The sequence below is a fragment of the Pleurodeles waltl genome, chromosome 7 (genome assembly GCF_031143425.1).
Source record: "Pleurodeles waltl isolate 20211129_DDA chromosome 7, aPleWal1.hap1.20221129, whole genome shotgun sequence".
Lineage (NCBI taxonomy): Eukaryota > Metazoa > Chordata > Amphibia > Caudata > Salamandridae > Pleurodeles > Pleurodeles waltl.
In genome coordinates this window covers 787,890,504-787,916,772 of record NC_090446.1, presented here as the reverse complement: position 1 = coordinate 787,916,772, position 26,269 = coordinate 787,890,504, and the positions used below count along the sequence as shown (strand labels likewise).

At 43.4% G+C, this 26,269-nt stretch overlaps 1 protein-coding gene across 1 annotated transcript in view; it reads left to right on the top strand.

The window, feature by feature from the left end:
- Window positions 1-921: 921 nt before the first annotated feature.
- CTNNA1 (catenin alpha 1) overlaps window positions 922-26,269 on the top strand; it is a 712,178-nt gene continuing 686,830 nt past the window's right edge. The window contains exon 1 of the mRNA XM_069199317.1: window positions 922-1,199. Coding sequence (XP_069055418.1) covers window positions 1,045-1,199 — 155 coding nt within the window. The 5' untranslated portion in view covers window positions 922-1,044. The remainder of the gene's footprint in view (window positions 1,200-26,269) is intronic.

The window sequence follows — 26,269 nt, the reverse complement described above, 5'->3', positions numbered from 1 at the left end:
GAGGAGATGTTGCTCGCGTGTTCCCGCCGCAAAGAAGCCGGTCGGAAACCTCTGATCGGTTCAATGCGCGTGCGCACGCATGGGCAGCAAAAGAGGACTGCTTCCTCTGAACGAGCGAGCGCTCGTTCTCACGGCCTGCTCCCGCTCCACATCGGTGGGGAAGAAAAGTTGAGGGGCATTGAAGAAAAGGATTTAAAGGCTGCGGAATACCCCTGAATTAAACAAGAACAATTCCGAAGTTCGCGCTGCACAATAAACACTACACATTCGCTTATGGCACTAAAGGCGGAGCGACGCTCCAGGTCATTAACACAAGACAAATAGAGCGCGATAGCTAAGCGCGTTGCTTTACAACAAAATCCTATCATAATACAACAAAATTATTCGAGCATTTCGCGCGTGACTTAACTGGCTGCTGGAGCAGCAAAGAAAGAGGAAGGACTATAGAGTTCTGGATATTTATGGACAGTGCTCGTGCTATGATTGGTGGGCTAAGGCTCATGGGACTTGTAGTTTTGAAAAATTGTTGTTTTTATTGGCTGCTGTGTTTATCAGTAAAGTTAGAGAAAGCATAATCCGAAGCCTCCGGTCCTGACATAGAATCATATATACAGGAGTCATCCCTGTGATTGGTGAGCATTCCCTCATTGGGTTCATGGGAAATTTAGTTTTTTGGTTATTTAAGTTTTGATTGGCTGCTGTATTTTATTGCAGTAAAGAGAGAGAAGCTTAATCCTCGCCTCCGTGACCTTAATAGAATTGAAAATTCTTGACACAAGTAAGCTAGAACTTTTTTTTGTCATACACATGTAACTGCATGCACCCGTGTCCAGTTATCATTCTAGTTCTTAATTGGAACTCTTTAGGAACAACCTATCGTCGGACATTGCACAAGTCTGACGGTATTTCCCAAATGCTGCCATCTTTGGGTCAGGTGAATGAGCCTCCAGTTTGTAAATCACCAATAGAAAGACAACACCAGCAATAACAAATAAAATATGTGAAACAAAATAAGAAGAAACGCGACATCAGAGCAGCTGTAACATGGCTGACCGTGGCCACGCCCACGTGCGCAGCATCAGAGGCGCAGTTGGATTGTTTCTAAAACGCAGTGCATTCTGGGTTCTTTTTGCTGTTGCCTTTGAAGATCGGGCGTTGCAGGAAGTTGGATGTGAAGTTGTTAGAAATTCTGTAAAGAGGTTAGTTTTGGGGCACGCGCGGTTTCTGCGATATGCGGGGTTTGTGAGTTGTTTGAGTATTCATTTGAAACCTGTTTCCTTTGAGTTTAGTGTATTACTGTCGCTCGTTAAAGAAGAGGCGCTTCGGGCCCCGAGAGCCGCAGACTGCTGCTTCTTCCGTCTGAAGTGACATCGTGTTGATGCTTTAAATTCTTGTAGGATTTTATTCAGCTGTAGCGAGATTTCTGTGGTCAATTTTTCTTTTTAATTGCTACCCTGGTTGCCCAGTTTTCTTTCTGTTTCTTCGGAAACTTTCAGTACCGAGCCCCATTTAAGAAATGTGTCCGTTTTATTTTTAGCACCAGCGTTCGGATTCTTCCTGTGCTGCATTACTGTTGTATAAATAATACATTTGGTAGACGGCGCCTACGAATTGGCGTTCATTTCTTCATATAAGTACATTGAAAACGGAATGTTGGTAAGGTTAAAGATGTATCCTGGGACCCTGTCCCGCCCCAAAGTTGTTCACCGTGGTGTAGTTTGTCATATTTGCTGCCCTTGTTGGTGACCCTCACAGAGATTGATTTGATATAGTTTGATGCCGGATGCAGTCCCTCTACTCGCCTGTTTTGTATCCTTCCTGTATACATGTTTTTATGTTTCGGTATAGGATGGTACGCTCGAATGAGGTTAATATTGCAATTTTCAGCTGTTTTACTTAAACGTCTGAGGATTACTATCATCGAGTTTTTTTTTTTGCCTCTTCCCCCGATGTACCTTTAAGGTTTTTTGAAGGTTCGCCGAGTGATGAGATTTGTCGTTTATTATAGGTTTCTTCTGTTGGCGGATTTAAGGGGCGTAGTTTGTGCGTAAATAACTGAAGTAGAAAATACATTTTTTTTTATTTGTGTCGTCAAACCCATCAAAAAATATTAACAAAATTGTACTTATTCCATAACAGTTAAACCTTTTTTAAAAGCAGTACATACAATTATTCGAAAATCGGAAAGGAATCCAAGAAGGTAGACCTAATCCAAAACTGAAACCTTAGTGTTGAAAACCCTGATGCAATGTGGGTTATTAAATTAACACAATTTAAAAATTATTTTTAGCTAGTCGTTAATACTTTATTTTTTCATTGATCTTTATTGTTCATGATAAATTTTGATATCGATGCAGAGCTAATGTACAACATTGCTTTGAAAGATTTTTTATTAAGGATTTAGATATACAAGATTCAAAACTAAAAGAGAAATACGTTTTCAGCATATCATTTCACTTACTGGACAGTGAATCATCTAGAATTCAACTCTAGCTGACTTGATACCATATTATATAGAGAAGGATTTAAAAAAAAATACGCCTATAGCATTTTTTTTTATATAAAGTCTTGAATCACGTAGGTTAAATTATTTTTAAAAGACTATAAAATTTAAAAAATGTACAACACGTTTTCTCATTTGCTGGGCTGTAGTACATGTGGGAAGCTGCTCTACCTGACCTAATGCCATTTTTCAAGGAGAGAGGTTTTTTTAAAAAAACTAGGGGATTTTAAATCTAGGTAAACAAATAAAACATGATCTACTGTTTGTACAGCACTCTTAAATAATAGATTACACAACCTTTCATCCCAGCTTATTGGCCGCCAAGCATCTCTAACAGAGGTTAGAGGGAGCCAGTTCAGCATAAACAATAACATACAACAGCAGGCACCATGCTCTAGGTTTCAGCTTAGGTAAGGTTGCAGCGCTGAAACACATCCAGACCGTATTAATTACCCCGCCTCTCTATTCCTCCACAGAGGCGAATGTCATATTCCATGGAGCTCTTCTTCATAAGAGTTCAAATAATATTTAAGATAAAAATAACTCGTATTTTGCAACCCCCTCTATTTTAAATTAAAGTGCTCAAGTGTGTGAAAAAAAAATTTCATTGGTATACAATCATCCCTTGCAGAATTGAAACATTCATCACTAATAAGCTTCCTCAAGGTCTTCCCCTTTGTGTGGAAAAGATGCTCACAGCCCATAGCTGTGTTTCAGAAGAACTACATTTGAGGATAACCGCATATGAAGCACCCACCCTGTTCTGACACCTATGACTGAAAGATGCGCTAGGGCTACTGGTGCGTGTGTCTTTGACCATGACCTCAAGCCTAGCTGTAGACTTAAAAACAGATCCTGTAATGCGTTTAGGTGCAGTCATCTGACTCCTTATTGGAGGAATCTGTACACATCATCTATACAGATGATCTAGTGCAAAAAATGTTTCTAACTGACCATTAAAAGCATGCACTTCACAGCTCAGAATATCACCTCCAATTCCCCTCAGTAACAATACATCTTTGTCATCACAGACCTTTAGGTGATGCCATCGATTAAAGCCAATACCTGCTTCCAAGCAGCCTTTACATTTGCAGATTAACCAGTTGCTCACATTTACATTTTTCTGAGGCAGCAGGCTCTATGTAAGAAGGCTTGTTTCGTACTTACCTGTCGGTCCCTCCCTCAGCAGGTTCACAGCATAGGAGACTACTCCCTCCCACTTCGTCCTCTTCGCAAAGCAGGGGAAATGTTTTTGTCAAATTTATAAAAAAAAAACAACAAAAAAAACAAGTATGGGCAGGTTGTGGCCTGCCCTGCCGCAGCGTACCGCTCTTTTATGACCTCTGGTCGTAATGCGTTTTAGTAAAGTCCCTGAGAGGTCTCCTTGTAATTATTACTTTTATGAGTGTGTTAATGTTGCATGCAATTGGTAATCAGAGGACTTTATTCACATGGTCTTTTTGTGAAAGCAGCACAGAATAATTACCAAAGACTTTTGTTTTCTCTCCTTCATCCCTAAAGACTCACTTTGTGGTGTATGCCAATACTGCATTATACTACTGCTACTAAATAACTTAATGGTGTTCTTTCTCAGTTGTAACCAGACTGCACTTGCTACCTTTTCCCCCCACATCGTTATAGGTTAATGTAACACAAGGTTTAGCTGAGATTAGAAGTGTATATCTCTACAGTTTACTCCACCGGCACATCTTTTTTTAACTTCTGGTCTGTATTGGTTCAACTGTCATGTTAACTGTAGTAAAATATTCTATTTTACATTGTCCTAAAGGCGGGTAGCAGAGTGCAGCAAGAACTTACTAGATGTTCAGGCTGAATTCCTAGCTACCTTTTGATGTGATCAACTTAGAACACTTGTTTTATTATAAATAAATTACTTTCTAGAGGTCTTGTCCGTGCTAGATGAGTCCATAAAAGTATAAACTGCTGCCCTTGTTTTGGTTCAGCATACTAGAGCAATAAAATACTGGACAATTAATGCCAACGCAATGAAGATTTTGCTGTTGGGAGGGAAACAAACTGTAATTGGTTCATCAATTGACATTTCAATCTCGGATGTAAGCATTTTTAATAGAATGTAACAGCAAAAAAATGACATGAGTTTTTCTAAACGATTGTGCACTATGAAAACAGCCATATATTATCGAGTTGGAGCAGCTTTTCTTAATCTTTTCACTTCTGTAAACGCCAAACGAATTACCAATGGTAGCAGGTAACTCGAGCCTGGGCAGTTTCAACTATTTAAACCCCAAAACAGTGCACAAATACAGAAACAAATATACCTCAAGCAAATACACAAACTATGAAGCAATATTTTGAACATATGGCAAGGTTGGAGCTTTTTACAATTTTGGTTTTGTTTCTAAAAGTCGAAGTGATGTGGTTGGCTTTAGCATATCTTCTTCTTCTCCTCTTTCTCCTCTTTCACTTTGTCTTTCATTCACTTTCTTTCTCTTTATTTCACTTTCTCTTTCTTCTCTTTCTTCTCCTCTTTCGTGTTCGTTTTTATCAGCGCATAGCAGTACTTCAACTGAGGTTGCCAGCCAACCATGGATTTTGTTTGCTGTACTTGGGCTGGTGACTCAAAATAAGCCAAGGATACCAGCTTAAAGTTTAACCTTCAATTCAGATTCCTTCCCCCTTAGTGTAGTAACATTTTAAGCATTGCTTTATATGTGCTAATACTTTATTACATAACTGATATTTACATTTTCTCAACTGTTAGAAGCTACTTCAGTAGGCATCACAGACCTCTGGTTAAGAACTGCTAGGTTAAAGTGAAATACAGCAACAATGCCATTCTTAACGTTGCTCAAAAATATCCCTCATGTTAAGGATTTATTGTGGGCACAGAGAACTGTATATGAGAATCAAAAATGTTTCTAGCTTATGCAACAAGAATTTTCAATTCTATTAAGGACACGGAGGTGAGGATTATGTTATCTCTTTCTTTACTCTCAACACACAGCAGCCAATAAAAACCAAACTACGTTACATACACCTTTAGACAATTGACCACACATAATTTAGAGTTGTCTCTAAAACTTGGGTAGGAAATACATGTAGAATTTTTGATTTTGTACATTTAGAAATTTGAAAAGAAACTCCAGTAGGAGTAAAAACTCTACCTGCAATGTCCAGTGCTTTGACGTGCGACAACCTCCGGCATGAAATCAGACAAAGTAACATAGCCAATTTTGCTGACAATTGCTTTCGGGTAAACCCTTGTTGGCTGGCAATGCCACCAGAAATAAAAAAAAAAAAACATATTAACGTCCCACACAATTGAATATTTAGGTTGAGGGGGACGCACCAACAGAATACCGCGCAGAAGCTTACATATTAGTGGATGCTCACCAACTGGTTTACCATCAACTCAAGGGTGCTTAGCTGAAATAGCTGACCTAAAATTATTTACAGCTCTATATGCTAACCCTTGAGAAGCCAAATGGGACAAAAAATCCGCAATCATTTGCACAGAGGCCCCTAAGGGATCCACACCCCTCTGACTGCACCATCCAGGCGGAAGCATATCTTTTATGTGTGCTAGGGGCCAAGGATTGGGCGAGAAAGTATTTAGTGTCTTGCGATACCTGAGAGATTTGTTCTGATCTCCCGAAATCCTCCATGCCATGAGTAGTAACTGCTCTTCAAGAATGAGAGGATGTGGATGGCCCATCGGATCAAATAAGAGATCCTCTGACCTCCTGAATTCGTACTGGGGCGGTGCAACAAAGGGCCAGTACCACTGGAAATCACGATTGCGCTTTCCAACAAGGTGTCGCCAAGATCATCTCCGCCTTCTGACGAAGGACTGGGAGAGAACTCGGTGAATCATGGAAAAAGGGGGAAACGCATATGTCAACTCCTCTGTCCAGAAACTGAAGGAAGGCCTCAGAGCTGAGAGCTAGCAGATCCAGTCTCCAACTGTAAAAACTTGGAAGTTGAGCATTCAGGAGAGACGCAAACAGGTCTATCGAACAAGGACCCCACAGCAGATTGAGAAAATGAAAAACGCTTGGATGTAACTGCCAGTCGCTGACATCTCAAGATGTCGAGAATTCTAGTCTATCACATTCGCTTTGCCCAGAATATATTCCGCTGTGACCGAAATCCGATCAGCTAGACAGAAGTGCTAAAAGTCTGTTGCAATTTCTGCTAGCATCCTGGATCGTGCCGCCCCCCTCGCCCCCCCCACCACTCCCCAAACCCAGTTTGTTGATGTACCTGACAGCCGATATGTTGTCCATTTTCAAGAGGACACATACAACACTGCACCTTGACTGGGGACAGTGTCTTCACCGCAAAAGAACCTGCTAGAAGTTCTAGACAACTGATGTGCATTCGAAGTTCCTCAGGGGACCACTGCCCATTTACCCCCCCCCCCCCCCCCCCCATCCCCCATCTGTCCACGCCTGGCTCCCCAGCCCCATCTGCTGGCATCTGACTCTATGATAATCCCCAGAACAGAAGCAAAAATTGCTCTGCCATTCCAGGCGTCCTTATGAGTCAACCACCATTGAAGCTCTGTCCGGGCTTCTTGTGACAAAACAACCGTTCCTGAATAGGTTAGACCTTTGCGAAGATGCATGATCTTCAATCTCTGAAGAGCCCGATAATGGAGGGGACCAGGAAAAATGGCCTGAATAGATGAAGCAAGGAGGCCCACCAAGCGGGCTAGAACCCTCAAGGAAATCGAAGGAACAGACATTGCTTCCTCAACTCTTTCTTGATAGCCGGTCTCTTGGTCAAGGGAAGTTTCAGTTGGGTTGAAATGGAATCTGTCTTGAACCCCAAATATCTATCTGTTGGGAAGGATGTAACTGCGATTTCTCTGCGTTTATGATAAAGCCAAGGTCCTGAAGAAGCTGAATTGTCCAGGAAAGATGAAGGAGACCCAGACTCTTCTCCTGTGCCATGATAAGAATTTCGTTGAGAGAAACTATGAGGCGCACACCTTTTTCACCAAGCCACTGCGTAACTGGACGCATAATCTTGGTGAAACACCAAGTGGCAGAGGACAGTCCGAAGGGAAGATAATTTGTAACACCTCTTCCGCGAAAAGAACTGGAGAACACGTCAATGAGTGGTTGTAGGAAGTTGGCTCTGTTTGTGCTATTTCAAAGTAAGGAATAGCATGCACAGAGTCCAAGGGTTCCCCTTAGAGGTAAAATAGTGGTAAAAAGAGATCATACTAATGCTCTATTTTGTGGTAGTGTGGTCGAGCAGTAGGCTTATCCAAGGAGTAGTGTTAAGCATTTGTTGTACATACACATAGACAATAAATGAGGTACACACACTCCGAGACAAATCCAGCCAATAGGTTTTGTTATAGAAAAATATCTTTTCTTAGTTTATTTTAAGAACCACAGGTTCAAATTTAACATGTAATATCTTGTTTGAAAGGTATTGCAGGTAAGTACATTAGGAACTTTGAATCATTTCAATTGCATGTATACTTTTCAAGTTATTCACAAATAGCTATTTCAAAAGTGGACACTTAGTGCAATTTTCACAGTTCCTGGGGGAGGTAAGTTTTTGTTAGTTTTACCAGGTAAGTAAGACACTTACAGGGTTCAGTTCTTGGTCCAAGGTAGCCCACCGTTGGGGGTTCAGAGCAACCCCAAAGTCACCACACCAGCAGCTCAGGGCCGGTCAGGTGCAGAGTTCAAAGCGGTGCCCAAAACGCATAGGCTTCAATGGAGAGAAGGGGGTGCCCCGGTTCCAGTCTTCCAGCAGGTAAGTACCCGCGTCTTCGGAGGGCAGACCAGGGGGGTTTTGTAGGGCACCGGGGGGGACACAAGCCCACACAGAAATTTCACCCTCAGCGGCGCGGGGGCGGCCGGGTGCAGTGTTAGAACAAGCGTCGGGTTCGCAATGGAAGTCAATGAGAGATCAAGGCATCTCTTCAGCGCTGCAGGCAGGCAAGGGGGGGGCTTCCTCGGGGAAACCTCCACTTGGGCAAGGGAGAGGGACTCCTGGGGGTCACTTCTGCAGTGAAAGTCCGGTCCTTCAGGTCCTGGGGGCTGCGGGTGCAGGGTCTTTTCCAGGCGTCGGGACTTAGGTTTCAGAGAGTCGCGGTCAGGGGAAGCCTCGGGATTCCCTCTGCAGGCGGCGCTGTGGGGGCTCAGGGGGGACAGGTTTTGGTACTCACAGTCGTAGAGTAGTCCGGGGGTCCTCCCTGAGGTGTTGGTTCTCCACCAGCCGAGTCGGGGTCGCCGGGTGCAGTGTTGCAAGTCTCACGCTTCTTGCGGGGAGATTGTAGGGTTCTTTAAAGCTGCTCCTTTGGATAAAGTTGCAGTCTTTTTGGAGCAGGTCCGCTGTCCTCGGGAGTTTCTTGTCGTCGTCGAAGCAGGGCAGTCCTCGGAGAATTCAGAGGTCGCTGGTCCCTTTGGAAGGCGTCGCTGGAGCAGAGTTCTTTGGAAGGCAGGAGACAGGCCGGTGAGTTTCTGGAGCCAAGGCAGTTGTTGTCTTCTGGTCTTCCTCTGCAGGGGTTTTCAGCTAGGCAGTCCTTCTTCTTGTAGTTGCAGGAATCTAATTTTCTAGGGTTCAGGGTAGCCCTTAAATACTAAATTTAAGGGCGTGTTTAGGCCTGGGGGGTTAGTAGCCAATGGCTACTAGCCCTGAGAGTGGGTACACCCTCTTTGTGCCTCCTCCCAAGGGGAGGGGGTCACAATCCTAACCCTATTGGGGGAATCCTCCATCTGCAAGATGGAGGATTTCTAAAAGTTAGTCACCTCAGCTCAGGACACCTTAGGGGCTGTCCTGACTGGCCAGTGACTCCTCCTTGTTGCTTTCTTTGTTCCCTCCAGCCTTGCCGCCAAAAGTGGGGGCCGTGGCCGGAGGGGGCGGGCAACTCCACTAAGCTGGAGTGCCCTGCTGGGCTGTGACAAAGGGGTGAGCCTTTGAGGCTCACCACCAGGTGTTACAGCTCCTGCCTGGGGGAGGTGTTAGCATCTCCACCCAGTGCAGGCTTTGTTACTGGCCTCAGAGTGACAAAGGCACTCTCCCCATGGGGCCAGCAACATGTCTCTAGTGTGGCAGGCTGCTGGAACTAGTCAGCCTACACAGACAGTCGGTTAAGTTTCAGGGGGCACCTCTAAGGTGCCCTCTGGGGTGTATTTTGCAATAAAATGTACACTGGCATCAGTGTGCATTTATTGTGCTGAGAAGTTTGATACCAAACTTCCCAGTTTTCAGTGTAGCCATTATGGTGCTGTGGAGTTCGTGTTTGACAAACTCCCAGACCATATACTCTTATGGCTACCCTGCACTTAAAATGTCTAAGGTTTTGTTTAGACACTGTAGGGGTACCATGCTCATGCACTGGTACCCTCACCTATGGTATAGTGCACCCTGCCTTAGGGCTGTAAGGCCTGCTAGAGGGGTGACTGACCTATACTTGCATAGGCAGTGAGAGGCTGGCATGGCACCCTGAGGGGAGTGCCATGTCGACTTACTCGTTTTGTTCTCACTAGCACACACAAGCTGGCAAGCAGTGTGTCTGTGCTGAGTGAGAGGTCTCCAGGGTGGCATAAGACATGCTGCAGCCCTTAGAGACCTTCCTTGGCATCAGGGCCCTTGGTACTAGAAGTACCAGTTACAAGGGACTTATCTGGATGCCAGGGTCTGCCAATTGTGGATACAAAAGTACAGGTTAGGGAAAGAACACTGGTGCTGGGGCCTGGTTAGCAGGCCTCAGCACACTTTCAATTGTAAACATAGCATCAGCAAAGGCAAAAAGTCAGGGGGCAACCATGCCAAGGAGGCATTTCCTTACAGTGGTGAAAATGGGATGGGTCAAATAGGCGTACTTGAGATCCAATTGGACCATCACGTCTTCTTCCAAGAAGAGATCGGTGATGAGATGGATGCCCTCCATTTTGAAATGTCGATACACAATCCATGTGTTGAATTTGCGATGGTTGAACACTAAGAACCCCCTCAGTTCTTTTGGACCAAGAATATCGTGCTGATAAACCCTCTGGGATGAGGAAGAGAAGGGACAATAGCCCCTTTTTGAAGCCGAGCTTCGACTTCCTGATCTATAAAGGTACTCTCTTTTTGGGGGAAGAACAGAGAGGAGTAGAAGGAGGAAAGGAAGTTTGCTCGGGGTTTGAATAAAATTCTAGATGTTATCCTTTTACCGTTTATAACACCCATACATCTTCTGTGATCAAGGACCAGTTGTGTACAAACATGTTCCCTCTGCCCCCCCGCCCAAATTATTTCCCCAGCAGGAAGAATTGTTACCTGATTGAGAGGGGATCTGGTTGTATTGTCCTCCTCTGTGAGGTCCTCGGGGATTGCGACCCCATGTATCCTCATCCTATTGAAGGGTAGAAGCTAGAGTTAGATTGGACGCCGGATGCTCCTCTGTAGTATGGTCGGGAAGTCTATGAACTGAACTGGCCTGACATTCGACCTCAAGAAGCGTCTATCTCTGCAAAAAAAAGGCCACTATTAAATACTTTCTTGATGGAAGTTTGGGCTTTATCCAAGGCTGAGAAGGTAGCTACATACTTAGCCAAGTCTTTGACAAAACTGTCATCAAACAGTAGCCCGTTATCTGTAGGACCTGCATCCAGTGGTGCTGACTCCACCAATTTTGGGTTCATGCGGAGTAGAAGGTATTTCCTACGCTCCGTGGAAATGGAGCAATTAGTATTCCCCAATAGACAAATTGGCCATTGAGCTCATTCTAACAGGACGTCTATTACTTCTTGGGCCACCTTTACTTACACTGCTAAATCTAGTATTTTTGTAGGAGGCCCAGAAATATCCAATAACTTGTCCTGGCATCTTCGCCAGGCTCTATCAATACCCTTTTTTGGGTCCTTAGCATACATCTTCAGAAAAGTTACCGTATGAGGATCAAGTTCCGGGGTCTCTGCAACTTTACCAGAGAGAGCTGGGCGGGGGCACTCAGACTGCAGAGTGTGGCGAACTTCTTTCTCTGAACGTTCTCAGTATAGATTGTACATATTCTGCCACTTCTTGACACAGGGTCCATTCTGTGGTCCTTGGATGTACAATAGCTTCGGGATCAAATTGTAAATTTTTACTAGGGGGTGGCATCGCAGAATCCTCAGCGTGATGAGCTTTGCGCTGACGTTTGTCCTGGGGTTTATCCTGCGCAGGTGAATCCTCTGAAACAGAAGAGTCAGAAATATTCTGATTAGTTTGGATGGAGGGAATTTTACGACCCTTGACCCCATATTTGTGATCACTCAGGACTGTGTTAACGGTCTGGTCTAAAGGGTCATAAGGTAACCGGCCAGGCTCATTTATATTGACCTCTACTGGGGTGGGGTTCCCCGAGCCTGCGCCAAACTCCAAAATTGAATATAGGTTGTGCAAAAGGACGCAGTGCTTTCAGTAAAGCTTTATTAACTGAGTCCTGAACATGGAAGTCTAAGGCCTCCACATAGGCAGAAAATGTTTGCATTAATGTCTTCAATCCACAATGTTTAAAGATGCCTTAATTTGCTCCAAAAGTAAATTCCACCGGTTTCTGCTCACAAATTTAGTTGCAGGCAGTTTGCAGATATTGGTAAATGTAAGTTGACCGGCTGACCTGTTCTGTACATGTAATGTCCAATTGAATTGGCTTTTAAATTTCACTGGGCTCCATCCAAAGTGCACTATCTGTTTTTACCAGTGTTGTGCTTAAGAGATGCATGCCACTGCTTGGTTAGTACTTATCTATTTTGCTGTCTCATAGCCTTTCATATGTTCTCCATTCTGGTGTTTTGCTAAAGCATTGCGTTTTTGTACTCTGTATATTTACCTTTGCAGCTGAATACACTTCCACCCATTGGTATTGCCTTTTAGAAAATCATACTTAACTCTAGTCCAGCAACATTTCTGCGTGTAGTTGGTCAGCAAAGGATGGACTGGTAGGCTAATATGCCCACCTTACTGGGGCAACCAGTTGAATACAAGCACTGGTAAATACGTTCTTCTCTGTGCAATGTCAGTGCCAGGCTGTTTGGCTTTGCAGTATAAGAGAAAAAAATCAAAATACTAGAGGAAAAGCAGCTAATTGCTTTAAGGTATCTTGAAACTGTACATTGACTTTATAATTTCCAATATTTATATACCATATCTTTTTTCACACCGCAAGATTTATACATCTGGCATTAGCCGAGGCTTAATTCATTCTTCCCAGTACTAGGAAGTGAAACAAATGTTCTGGAGCTTTGCAGCATTCCAAAGAGCATGTTAATGGGGGTCCTGAGAGATGACCTCTCATTTGCTGTCATATTAAATTAACTGTCTGCTTTAAAAACAAATTGCAGTACTGTAACTACTCTCTCGCATCGCAAGTGAGCTTGACGAAAAAGTAAACCACTGATAAGCAGTGTGCTAAATCAGCACACAAGTTTATTATTTTTTTTTTTATTGTACAGAGCAAATCTGTGAAAATAAAAACCGTCAATATGCAAAAAGTTAAGGGGGGGGAGACCCAAACACTTGACTGGATCTGCATTTCTTGCATGTTTTTGGCCGCTTCGTGTTATGCAATGAGCACCAATCACAACTTTCACAACTACTGAAATATATTTTAAAATGTTTGCACAGTTGAGTTAGTCATTTAAATGTTGTGTGTTAGGAAAAACCTGATACCCTATATCTTTTTATTTTACATTCTAAGCAGCAGGTCACACAGTTCACCTTACCAAGGCACTCTGCTGTCAGAAGGAAAATTAATTGTAAGAAAAACAGACTTTTGACTGCTGTCTGTGAACACAGAGCAAATGCGACATAAGAATAAGATTTAAAGGCATCTTTTATTGTCCCTCCATTTTTCAACTGAGCAGAACAGCTGTTCAGTGTCAACTCGCCAGAAGGGACGATTAAGTATTAAATATACCTCAGCCTGATCAAATAAGACTTGCCAATGCGAGTTGTCGAGTGTATTTTTTGAGCCCTGAGTTCACAAATATTTTCTAGGAGTATGATTTCTTGGTCGTCTTCTGTAAGTTCTTTTGAAATCATGGAAGCCACTAATTCAAAGACATATACCACGGATGTGCCTTTCTTTAGGAATTGGGTCCCTAATTAGGTCTGGCATTAACCTATTTTGTTTTTTAAACTTCTATTTCTCTATCCATGGGTTAGCTTTATTGTGAGTGATTGCATTCTGCTCTTCCACAAGGAGCATAATAGCACACAAAGTAGTTTTGTTCAATACCAGAAACTACTGTGGCAATCAGTGGCATAACGAAACTGGAGAGGGCCCCTCTGCAAAGAACATGGAGGCACCCCCCCCCCCCCCCCCCCCCCACCAGACTCACTCGGGCAGGCGCTGTGCTGGTGCCCCCTGTAAGGACCCCCAGCACATTAGCGACTGTGGCGGTCTTTGTTCCGCCACTGGTGGCAATCTGTTTTTTGAGACCCCAAAACGTTTTTGTCAGTGTTTGTTACAATGGTGAGGGCCTGGCAACTCCCACAACAATAGTGTTACAAAAACCATGTCAAAACAAGACACGCATTGGCAAAACCAAAAGACTCGGAAATGTCAGATCGTTGGCTTTGCCAGTGTTTATTTTCATGCTTCCCATAATCTTGATGAAAATGGTTACACTGCTTTTCAATTAGGAATATTTTTTTAGAAATACCAGAATGAATCGACACATTTTACTAAATGACTCTTAAAAGAAATAGCACCTAAAGTTTCATAGTAGCGAAAGGATTATTTTTTTTTTTTTTTGCCTACTAGCATTTTGTTTCTGAACATTTTATTTTGAAAGCAAAGAATCGCCTCTTTCCTACAAGCTTATGCAAACATTTACATCTAATCGGAGAGCATTCTGTGAGCATTAGATTTAGCCTCATATTAAACTTTTCAAAACAAGTGTGTACACTTTATTTATTTTTACTGGAACCGCTGTCAATAGTGCACTGTGACCTTAAACGTGGTTTTTTTATTTTTATTTTTTTATTTTTAATACAGTGTTCACCCTAATAATAAAGGCTTTTTATTAATGAACCATAAATACAAGTTGAAACAACATTAACAAATGAACACACATTTACCTCCACTGCAGACAGCTCCCTTCTTCGTAAACTGGCAGTCAAAGTGTTTGTGCTGCAAGGGATCGGGCCTACTTGGCCCAAGGACAAAATAAATATGAAAACGTATTGCCCTTGACCTCACACAGTATGTCCCTGGTGTCGGGCTACATGAATTCCACATCCCTGACCCCGCCCCATTGGTCTTATACTAAGACAAGTGGGAAGTTATTAGATGTGCATTTCGTTACGTACATTCAGTAGGATAATCTATAATGGAAATATGGGTATATCTTTAAAACCCTGCAAAGGCCTAAAAGTGACCCCAGATTCAATTTGAGACACGTTTACACGTCAAGTTTTTATTACAGCTAAGTCTAGTAGATTTATTTACGTTACCTGACCTGCAGGTCTAGTAAAAATTTTATGATTTTTCAAGCCCTGTATTTTGGCACGAGCAAATATGCATGTGTAGATTTGCTCATATGAAAATCTGTTGAGCGTTTACAAGTTCACTTTACCTCAAAACACTTTCAAAACTTTGGAAGAACTTCTACTTCTGCCATTGTCAGGAGTAAATCCCCAACCTTTCTCACTATGGAAAAAGATTCAAGAAGAGTTGGTGAAAATCCTTAAACTTGCAAGTTAGTAGGCTTGTAGACTCAAAGGCATTCCAGCCCTGGAACTATTGCTTACTGCGTCCTCTGGCACCAGTATGTAGATCTGCGAAACAATAGCAAAACAAGGAAATTGCTATAGTAGGTATTAAAATTGCAAGTATTCAAGTCCTACTATAGTAGTAGCCCTGACATAATCAGAGAGGCTATTATCACTGCTCTTACATAATGAGATTGCTGCCATAATGTGTCGCCGAGCTACATGGCACCAAAGGGACAAGTAGATTTTTGTAACAGGACAAGTAGATTTAATAAGCAGGAGTGGGAGGGGTCTGAGGACCCTTTGGAATATGGATTGGAGCATGAGGACTGGTATGAGGAAATAGGGGAAGCCAGTGGACTGGATACTTCTTCAGATACTGGCATGCTTTCTCTTCCCGCAGTGGCTACAGAGGAGGGGGCATCTTATGCCATGGTGGTGTGTAGGGCAGCTGAGGTCTTGGACCTAGACTTGCCCACGGTGCCAGTCAGGACTAATCTCCTGACGGAGTTGCTTCTGCCAGGGGTTGCTACATCAGAGCCGATGTTAACCTTCAATGAAGCCCTCACAGATGTCCTCGTGGAAACGTGGTCCGAAGCCAGCACAGGGGCTCCTGTGAATAGGGCAATCGGCTGTCGCCATAGACCAGCTCCAACTGACCCTAGTTTCCTCACTCAACACCCCACCCCGGTGAGCTTGGTGTTCGAAACCTCCGTTTCCGTGATGCCTTCCCTTCCACTCCCCCAGATAGGGAATCCAAGAGGCTGGACAAACTTGGAAATAAGTTGTTTTCTTCCTCCAGCCTGGGATTGAGGTTGGTAAACATCTCTTACCTATTGGGCTGTTTTTCCCATACTTTAATGAGGGCTGCCCCAGGTCCTGGAGGGCGTACAGACACTCTCACCGAAGCTGTCGAAGATGGGAGAGATGCAGTCAAATCTACCAACAGGTGTGGCTTGGACACGACCGACTCACTGGCCATGGCAATTTGTTCAACAGTGGCCCTCCGACACCACGCCTGGCTCTGTACCACTGGCTTTTCGGGGGATGTCTAGTCGAACTTGATGGACATGCCTTTTGATGGCTCACGCCTTTTTGGTCAGAAGGCTGACTCTGCGCTTGAGAGGTTTAAAGATTCTCAAGCTACGGGCAGATCCTTGGGCCTCTCAAGGCCGGCACGTCAGCAGACTGTCTATCGCCCCTTTCAAGGCTACGGAATGGGCGTGGTACCACGCCAACAACAGATTAGCCACTGTCCTCTGGCTTCACAGCATCCCGTGCGAGCACAAGGTCGTGGTACCTTCAGACCCAGAGGGTCTAGCCAGAGGTCAGCCACCACGCTGCCCCCCTCTTCCGCAATGCCCAAGCCCTCCCAGTATGGTGCAGCAAGGCCATGTCCACCCAGTTGGAGGGAGGATTCCATTTCATGTCCCTCACTGGCAGTACATAACATCGGACCAATGGGTCTTGCAGATTATACAGAAGGTCTGTTCCCTCCCATTCCAGTATTTCCTTTCCTCTATCCCTCTGGTGAAAGAACTGCTGACGGAGGATCATTTGATCTTGCTCCGCAAGGAAGTTACGACTCTCTTGGCCAAGGGAGACAAAGAAAGGGTCCCGATGTCAGAAGTAGGCATTGGTGGTTGTTCCTGCTACTTTTTGATTTCTCTTCATCCCCCCCCTCCCTCTTTACCTGGATGACTGGCTGTTGAAGGCTTTGATGCCCCTAGGCTCTCGTCACCCACCTTCAGACTACGGCGGACCTCCTGCATTCGCTGGAGTTCACTATAAATGTCTCGAAGTCACACCTGACTCCCTCTCAGAAGCTCCCTTTCTGAGCTGTTCTGGACACAGTGCAGTTTCGGGCTTATCCTCCCGAAAAGAGAATACAGGATATTCAGGTTATGATACCGACGTTTCGGCCTCTATCTTGGATTTCGGTGAGACAGACTCTGAGGCTGTTGGGACTCATAGCTTCCTGCATTCTTTTAGTCAAACATGCCAGATGGCATATGAGAGCTCTGCAGTGGGACCTGAAGTTCCAATGGGCACAGCATCAGGGAAATCTTACAGATCAGAGGGAACTGCAAAAGACCTGCAGTGGTGGTTAGTGAACTGCGATTGGGTGTAAGGCAGATTCCTCTCCCTTCCCCAACCAGATCTCACAATAGTGATAGATGCGTCACTCCTGGAGTGGGGTGGTTATCTGAGAGAGGAGGAGATCAGAGGTCTATGGCGGGATCCGGGCTTCATATCAATTTCTTTGGAGCTTTGGGCGATCCGTCTAGCATTGAAGGCATTTCTTCCTATTGTGAAAGGGAAGATAGTGCAGGTGTTCATGGACAACACTACCTCAATGTGGTACTGCAACAAGCAAGGCTGTGTGGGGTCATGGACCCTTTGTCAAGAGGCTCTACGTCTCTGGACATGGCTGGAACACCAGGGCATAACCCTGGTGGTTCAACACCAGGCAGGTTCTCTGAACGCCAGAGCGGACGAACTCAGCTGACGATGCCTAGCGGATCACGAGTGGTATCTCCATTCGGAGATGGCACAAGGACTCTTTCAGCAGTGGGGAGAGCCTTGGCTAGATCTGTTCGCCTCCGAAGCGAACACACAATGTCAGCAGTATTGCGCGTTGGAGTTTCCAAGGCAACTATTGCTAGGCGCTGCCTTTCCTCGCTAGTGGAGTTAAGGCCTCCTGTACACCTTTCCGCCCATACCGCTTCTGCACAGAGTTCTCAAGAACGACCGAGCCCAGGTAATCCTAGTGGTTCCGGATTGGGCACGGAGAGTCTGGTATTGAGAGCTTCTCAAAATGAGCTCTTAAACATGGCCATAGTTCCTCCAATCAGGTTGCCTCGTCGGGAGGATCTTCTGTTGCAGCAGCAGGGGAAGATTCTCCACCCGAACCTGTCAACTTTGCGGCTTCATGCGTGGAGATTGAGCAGCGTCAGTTGATGGTTTATGACCTCCCTCCCGAAGTCTGTAATGTCATTCTGGCAGCCAGGTGTCCCTCTACCAAGACGGTTTACACCTGCTGTTGAAAGCGTTTTGTATTATATTGTACAGAGAGGTCTATTGAGCTTTTCTTCTTCTCTTTCTAACATCCTTCTTTTCATTCTGACACTCATCCAACAGGGTTCCTCTTTAGGGACTCTTATCTGCCTTATCAGCTTTTCTTTAATTGCCTAATCAACAGTGTTTAAGTTGCCTATTGTACAGAGATTCTTAAAAGGGCTTGTACATATGTTTCCGCCTATGCCTTTTGTTATGACCCTGTGAGACCTTAATCTGGTGCTCACTTTTCTTATGTGTGCTCCTTTTGAGCCTTTACATAATTGTCCTCTCCGGCTGCTCACTATCAAAACAGCCTTTTTAGTTGCAATCACATCTGCCAGGAGGGTGAGTGAGATGCAGGCTTTATATCAAAACCGCTGCATCTCACGGTATATCCTGATAAGTTAATCCTCAGAACTTGTGCCTCTTTCCTCCCCAAGGTGGTGACCCCTTTCCATTTGGGTCAGAACATCACCCTGCCCACCTTCTTTGCTCCACCGCATCCCTCTATAGAAGAGGAGCGTCTCCACCGTCTGGACCCAAAAAGAGTGTTGTCGTTCTACCTTGGCCGCACAAGAGAGTTCCTGGTGGATGACCAACTCTTTGTGGGGTACGTTGGTGCAGAGAAGGGCGGGGCAGTTCAGAAACTAACCATTTTGCACTGGGCCGTTCTCTGTATTAAAATTTGATACGCATTGGCTAAGAAGCAGCCTCCCGAGGGTTTTAGAGCTCACCGTACAAGGGGGAAAGCTTCTACCACAGCATTAGCTTGGGGCGTATCGGTCTTAGATATTCGTCAGGCGGCAACGTTGGCTTCTTTGCGCACGTTCGCACGGCACCACTACCTTGATAGCCAGGTGAGGAGAGATGGGCCTTTTGCTCGCTCGGTCCTACAGGACTTTCTTGTATAAGGTACATAGCCACCGCCAGGAGGTTATGGCTTGGGTATCTATTTTAAGGTAAGGAACCTGCAGCTAGAAGTCTTTATTAGATGAACAAGCTACTTACCTTTGGTAACTAATTATCTCGTAGAGACTCTATCTAGCTGCATATTCCTTACACCCACCCACCCACCAAGACGTTCTTCCTTATCTGTAGCAGTGATTGCACTCTATGCCAAAAAGGCCTTTCATAAGGTCTACTGGCTGTTGTGGAAGCACATGACCTCAGTGAGACATTTATCAACATAACCATGACCCTTTATGCCAACCCTAAAGCAAGTATTAAGATAAATGAAGAAATATCAGCCTTTTTTTTTTTCCCCCTACACCAAGGCACCAGACAGGGATGCTCTCTGTAACTTTTTCCTTTTCTTACTCGCCATTAACACACTTCTCGTACTAATTGACACCTCCCCAGAGATTAAAGGGTTCCAATTTTGCCCCATATACTATACAACTGTGGCCTAAACGGACGACATTCTTATCTTTTCTGAGAATGCTAGCCCTTTATTAACCAACACCATTAACAAATTTCCCCGGATCTCAGGGTATGCCTTTAATAAAGATAAAAGAAAGGTATTTTCGCTCAACCCTCTGCTTCTCTACTCACCTGGGAGACTCTGGGCTTAAATAGTAACCCAAACACCTTTAAATATCTAGATATTTCACTCACTTTCCGGAACTATACAATTAAATGAATCCAAGACTATTAGTAAGGTCAAAAACTTGCTTACCTCTTGGTTACAAAACATCTCTTTGTGGGGAAGACTTCAAATCCTGAAGATGATCATCACCCCCATTATGAATTTAACTTCCTTCATGCTCCCGATGACTCTCCCACTCCTTTCTCCATACAGTAGGCACATTGACATCAACCTTCCTGTGGAATGGTAAGGGAGCCAGTATTTCTTAGAAAGTTCTAAGATAAAATTTAGCTGAAGATGGCTTCAGCCTACCAAACTGGAACCTTTACCAATCCACCTTTTTAGCTGTGCAGGGTGCTTTCTGGCTCTTGCCAGATCCTGTAGATTCTCCCCCCCCCCCCCCCCAACAAATGGGTTGATATGCTCCCCCTTTAGTGTTGCTGCCTACTTCACAAGGTCAAAATCTAAACCTCTGCATTCCCAACAGATCCTCTTGGATACAGCAACTGCTCTGAAGCTCCTTGACAAACAAATGATGTTCCCTATACGCGATTCCATAATGACATCACTGGTATAATTCCAAGATAAAATTGGACGCCTTCGCAACATTGACCCATTCTTGGACTTCAAGGATAATTCATGCAACTTGTGATTTATACAGCAACCACAAAGAACCACACTCCTTTGCTGGTCTTGCAAATAGCTGCAGCCCCCCCTCCCAACCTTGACCTTTACAGGTTTCTAAAAACTAATGGTGAAACTATCTATTTTCCATCACCTGAGGTCTTGACATGCCTCAGGCCACATTGCTTCTAAAATCCATAATACAATTCCCTTCAACTGCTTCAGAATTGACCCTGTTTGCTATATGTGTCAAATATTTCACTCATGATTACATAACTTATATTTTGGAAGAAGACTGGTCAAGGGTGGGCAAAAATGCCCTTTGTGACAAAATTGCCCTGGCCTTAATTCAATGCAAACTCTTCACAATGCACCACCTTCACTGGACCCCCTCCAGATTACACAAGATGAACCTTAAAGATACTTGTTAGAACTACCATTAAGCGCCTGGCTCATACAATCACTTGCTATTTAAGTGCCCTCATGTGAACTCCTACTGGTCCTCAAGTCAGAACCAATAGCTTCTATATTTAGTACCTCCATCACACTGAGTTTCCCCTTGATAGCATTAGGCCTATTGGCCTTGTCAACTAGAACCCTACCTCTAATTACATGGCCGGTTAGGTCTCCTCTTAACAATCGCTGTCAAAGTTATCCTCTCATAATGGAAATCTTTCAACCATGTCTCCTACTAGACATGGTGTGCATGGGTTTCATATCTCAGAGGAGCGCATAACCTCAGTGATGCAAACCCACTCACTCCTAAGATTTCCAATACAATATGGCAATTACTAGACCAATTCATAGAACAGAATGGGGTCACTCCCTTCCAGGAAGACTCCTGAAGAATGTTTACAGACAATTTTTAGCCTCTCTGATTCAGGGCTCCCACTTTTCCCATTGTTCCACCCCTGTTATCCTCATCCCTATTGGTTTCCAATAACTAGTGATACATCACTACACCATTACCTGTTACACTGTTTTGCTGTACAGTTATACTCACCAGAAGATTCTTCATATATCAAACTTATTACCCAAATTATGCCGATCAGCTGACTGACTTTATTAATTGATTTGTGATACCTATAACACTCAATCGTATCGCAGATTGCTTGCCATTTCCTTTTGTTTGGCTGTATTTTCTTTCTGAATTTTTTCTCGAAGATAATTTGAACACAAAGAAAAAATTGCCTGCCTCATGTCCATGAAAGCTAGGTGGGTCGCAAAAGTTTGTCATACAAAAAAGTGGGTTGTGGTGCTAAAAAGTTTGGAAAGCACTACTTTAAGGCATTGAAAGATCCAGGAAGTTGTGTTTTGCAGTTTATTGTCATTCTGTCTAGTAATAAGAAGGGGCGTTCTCTTTGGCTTTGTCATAGGCCAGCTTTGTGTTTTGCAGAATGATCACAGCAGGTACATGGAGCACAAGGGAGATGTGTACAAAGATGTCCTAGAGTCGTTAAATGAAGTTGCTTCAGAAATTGCTTTTTCTGTTTTTATTTAAAAAAAAATCTCCCATTCGATGGCATGCAGTGAGGTGACAATCTATAAAGGTGTTCCTATTATTTGGCAGTTCTGACAATCACTTTCTCTAAAACTGAGGCCCACAATGTGTTTAGGTTCTTGCTTGGATCTGATTATACAAACTTGTAGATATCACCAGACTCCTAATATACTAAAACTTTAGTTATGTTAAATCGTTGAACATTCACAGGCCCTGTGTATTCAGATGCTATGTTTATATAGGATCTCTAGTCCGGCTTACTGATTACATTTGAGTACTGAATATGCCTCTACTTTCATGATGCTGGAGTTAGGACTATATAAGAGTTCTCGATATGTAATTGTTCTGATTTATACATTTGCTTTTTCTTTTGTTCCTAAGTAATAACTTTTTGTATTATTCTAGAATCTTAAATACAAATCATCTTTACAGAATGTTACTATAAATAAACCCGGACTAGGCTTGTGGCCCAGTTGTTAGGTTACCAACTGACTATTAAGGAATCCTCCCAAAGTGTAACATTGTTAAATTGACCGCATTGTGTATTCTTGGCAGATCAGTTTTTTTACTGTACTTTGGTAACCTTGTTTGCCCGATTTTCAAAGCTTTATACGTACAAAGCCTGGCTCTGCACACAAATTGGTTTTGCGCTTGTGAAAGGATGCATTTGCAGGAAAATTTTATTTGAGTACATTTAGCCACAGGAGTTGGCTGTGGGTGGGAAGCTGTTGTTCCACAGCTGCAAAGTTTTATGTGACATTTCTGCACATCCACTAACTCGCATGTTTAGAAGTATTTCACAAACCTTTCTTACACCCTTTTCAGCTCTACAAAGGGATGAACATTTACTCCTGACAAGTACATTTTTAGGTCGCGCTTTCGAGACCTGTTGTATATACTTTGTACTGTAATGTGGGCTTCAAGGCTGCCTCTTGGTTGTTGTTTGTTTCAGTGTCCTTTTAAAAATCCTTGCTTCCAAGTGGTTATCTTTCTTATTTGTCCGTGCTTTTTGTCAGTTGTTCACTCCTATTGGAGCACTGCCCCAGTACTTGTAGGCTTTCACTTTTGTGCATTTAGGCGTATTCCTGCACTATTATTTTTATTTTTTATTTTTTTTAGTTTCTTCAGAGGCATTGGAAAGTGCTCCCCCTGCCTTTTGAATTTAAGCGCAATTGAAAACAGGCCTGTACATCTTGTCACTGTGTCGCTTTCATGTTTCACCATCATGCGCCTTTTAATTATCAGCACAATGCCTGTCCGCAGCTGGTTATCAGCACTGCAGTGAGATTTAATTAGTCCCACCTGTAAACTCTGTCGTCCTTACACTCAACACCCCTTTTCTCTGTTCACAACACTTCCCATCACAGGATATGTTCCCTCCCGCTCCCAATTCCCAATTATACCCCCCCACCCAAAAAAAAAATAAAACTCTCCCATTCCTTTGCCATAGTTGGCACTAGCTTGATTTTATTTTGCCTTTGCCAATGGTTGATTACTTGCTTCACAAGCATTGGCAGCTCTTGCTCAGACGTTCCTGATGCCTAAATATATTTATGTAGGATTTCTGGGTCAAAATAGGGGATGCATTACACATTATTTATTCTCTCTTCAACGATACCCTAATATGCACTGAATATTCCCATTACACGTAAGGCATTCATAATAAAGTTGGGCTAGAGTGATATTGATGTACAGAGTACAGATTCCTTACTCACAGAAGGAGTTTGATTCCCCAAAAAGTAGCTTCAAACCCTAATGAGTCATTCAAGATCTACTTCTCCACATTTTAAACACTTGCAAAAGAATGTGGATGGGAACAGAACACAGACCTCTGAAGCATGCAGAGAGGAAACCTTCCCCTTACGCTACTGATCCCGAAGATACCTATATGCCTCCCCCCTTTAATCAATCCATAATTCCCTTACATGCTGGACTGAACCACTCACCTGAGGATACCTCGGCACCGCCACTCACCTAGGCTTTTATCGGGCATGATGTTGCAACCACAATAGTCATCAGAGCGTAAAAGGCTCCTGTAATTTATTAATGCGCTAACAATAACTACCCTGATAATGCCTTAAAGAACAAACATTGGCAAATCAAAGAGGTCTTGTTGTTGGTTTATGTTCAGTCTTTTACCTCCTCAAAGCTAGCTTTCGCAATTTTCTGCTCCTGTGCCCCCTCACCTTGTCGCCACATGGTCACCTTCCGCTGCATCTGCCTCCGATATATATATATATATATATATATATATATATTTTTTTTTTCACATCTCACATTGAGTCCATGCTCTGCACACAACTGTTCTTCTTCCCCATGCACCTCCATTCCCTTTCATTAACTTTTCTCCTTCTGCCTTTACTTGTCTGCATCTCTCAACCACCCCTTGGCTGAAATCTAAGTGCTTCTCATCTGTCCCTCCTCGCCTACCCCAGACAACTCCATAATATTTTGCCACATCCATGGTTGGTTATAGCCTTGGACAGTCAACAAATTACCCTTTCTGTCTATTCGAACCAGGTGTCAGCTGCCTAGTGCCTCGAGGGTGACCTGCAGCTAGTCTTGGAGAATTAACCCACAATACCTTGAGTTCTGGGCCTTGTCTTCTTGCAAGGGCCTTCAAATTTCTGCCCATGGGCTTGCTCACGTCTGTTCTGTCTGCCTTAACCATAATCTCCACAGTTCAAGTGACATCTTTTCTTGGCTCGTCTCTTGATTTGGTAGCTGGAAGACTTCCCTGTTCCAGTGATGGGCGACCATACAGCGGTCTGCTAATGCAATTCATTCCTGATCTGCTGGACCTTCACTCTTTTACTTAGGATCCTATGATCAGCTCTTCCAATGTGCTGTGGTTTTGGGGCACATTATCAAAACTGCTTCAGGAGAACAAGAATGTGGGTCAGGTTTGATGCTTGTGATGGAAGTGTGAATTACAGAAGGACAGCAACAGTTTGTGTGACTGGCCCATTCTGGAATAACCTGTGTGTATGTCATTCTGTTGCACAGTGGGATTCCCCTCATGTCCTTGAAAAAAATAAAATATATATATATATTCTGGATGCACAAGTTGTTGGCTGCTATTCCTTGTTTCTTTTTAGATCGTGTTGTTTTTTGTTTTAATTCAATTTAGACCCCTGCTGCACCTTTCTCCCCTGCATGCTTGCAGAGGTACTTAATCTCCCTGTGTCGATTTCCCCTCCTTCACCTGACCCTGTTTTTCCTATTTTCTTAATAAACACTTGTTTGCCTGTGCCTTTAAATCAGAACTGCGCTGATTGGGGATGGTTCTTCAGTGAGTGGTGGTGTGTTTGCTGCACCCTCCGCCCCTGCGTGCCTGAAAGGGTACTTAATCTCCCATTGGCAAACTGAGAGGACAACAGTCTGTCACCACCCAATCCAGGAGAGATTCAATTGTGTTAGTTGACAATGCCCCTAGCTGATGGCCTTTTAATCTTCTCCCCACACATGGTATATACATTTTTGCGATTGTTGCTTTTCTCCACCCCTCCCCAGGTCCTCTTTCCCTTTTCAACTGGATTTCACTTCAGCATCTTCAGAATTATTTTAATCCCGTCCCCTGGTATACCTCTGTTTTTATATTTAAAAAAAAAAAAAAAAGGTTGTTCAAAGATTTTCATTTTTGATTTGTGTTTTTGGATCATTACAGGGAGTAATTTAGCTTGGGTAGACATTGCTGATTCAGACTAAATTTTTCTGAATGACATTCATAAAAATGGCTGTGTTGCAGTTATGATGTAATACTTCAGGAAACATGAGACCTATATATTTCAGTTTGGTGTTAAAACAAAGGTTTTGGTGGTCAAGCAGTCTTATAGAGACTGAAAACTCATCAGAGCAACCCCGCCGCCATTTTCCAAAGTGGCAGCTATAATAGCAGAAGAGACCTATAGAAAAACAAGCATTTGCAATGCAATAAGTCTCGCATTTGCTCGAGTTAGAGCTATTGGCGTTGTAAATTTATGACTGGACATTTCTTGTCACATAAATTGGTTAACCCTGCCTTATAATTTAGTCTTTTCCTGCCACATAATTCCAGTGGCCCTGCTTATATAATTGCATTTGTAACTAAAGCAATTCATTCACCAACTTGCACTCCAAGAAATGCACCTTTACTAATCTAGCCTCAAATTAATGATCCGTGGATGGATTAAGAGTATGTCAAAATAAAGGTTCCAGGAAGATTCAATACAATGGTAAGAGGCCTGCCTAGCAAACTAACGTTTTCATCAACACTTGTGTGTGTGTGTTTTTTTTTTTTTTTTTTTTTTTTTTTTTTTATTTA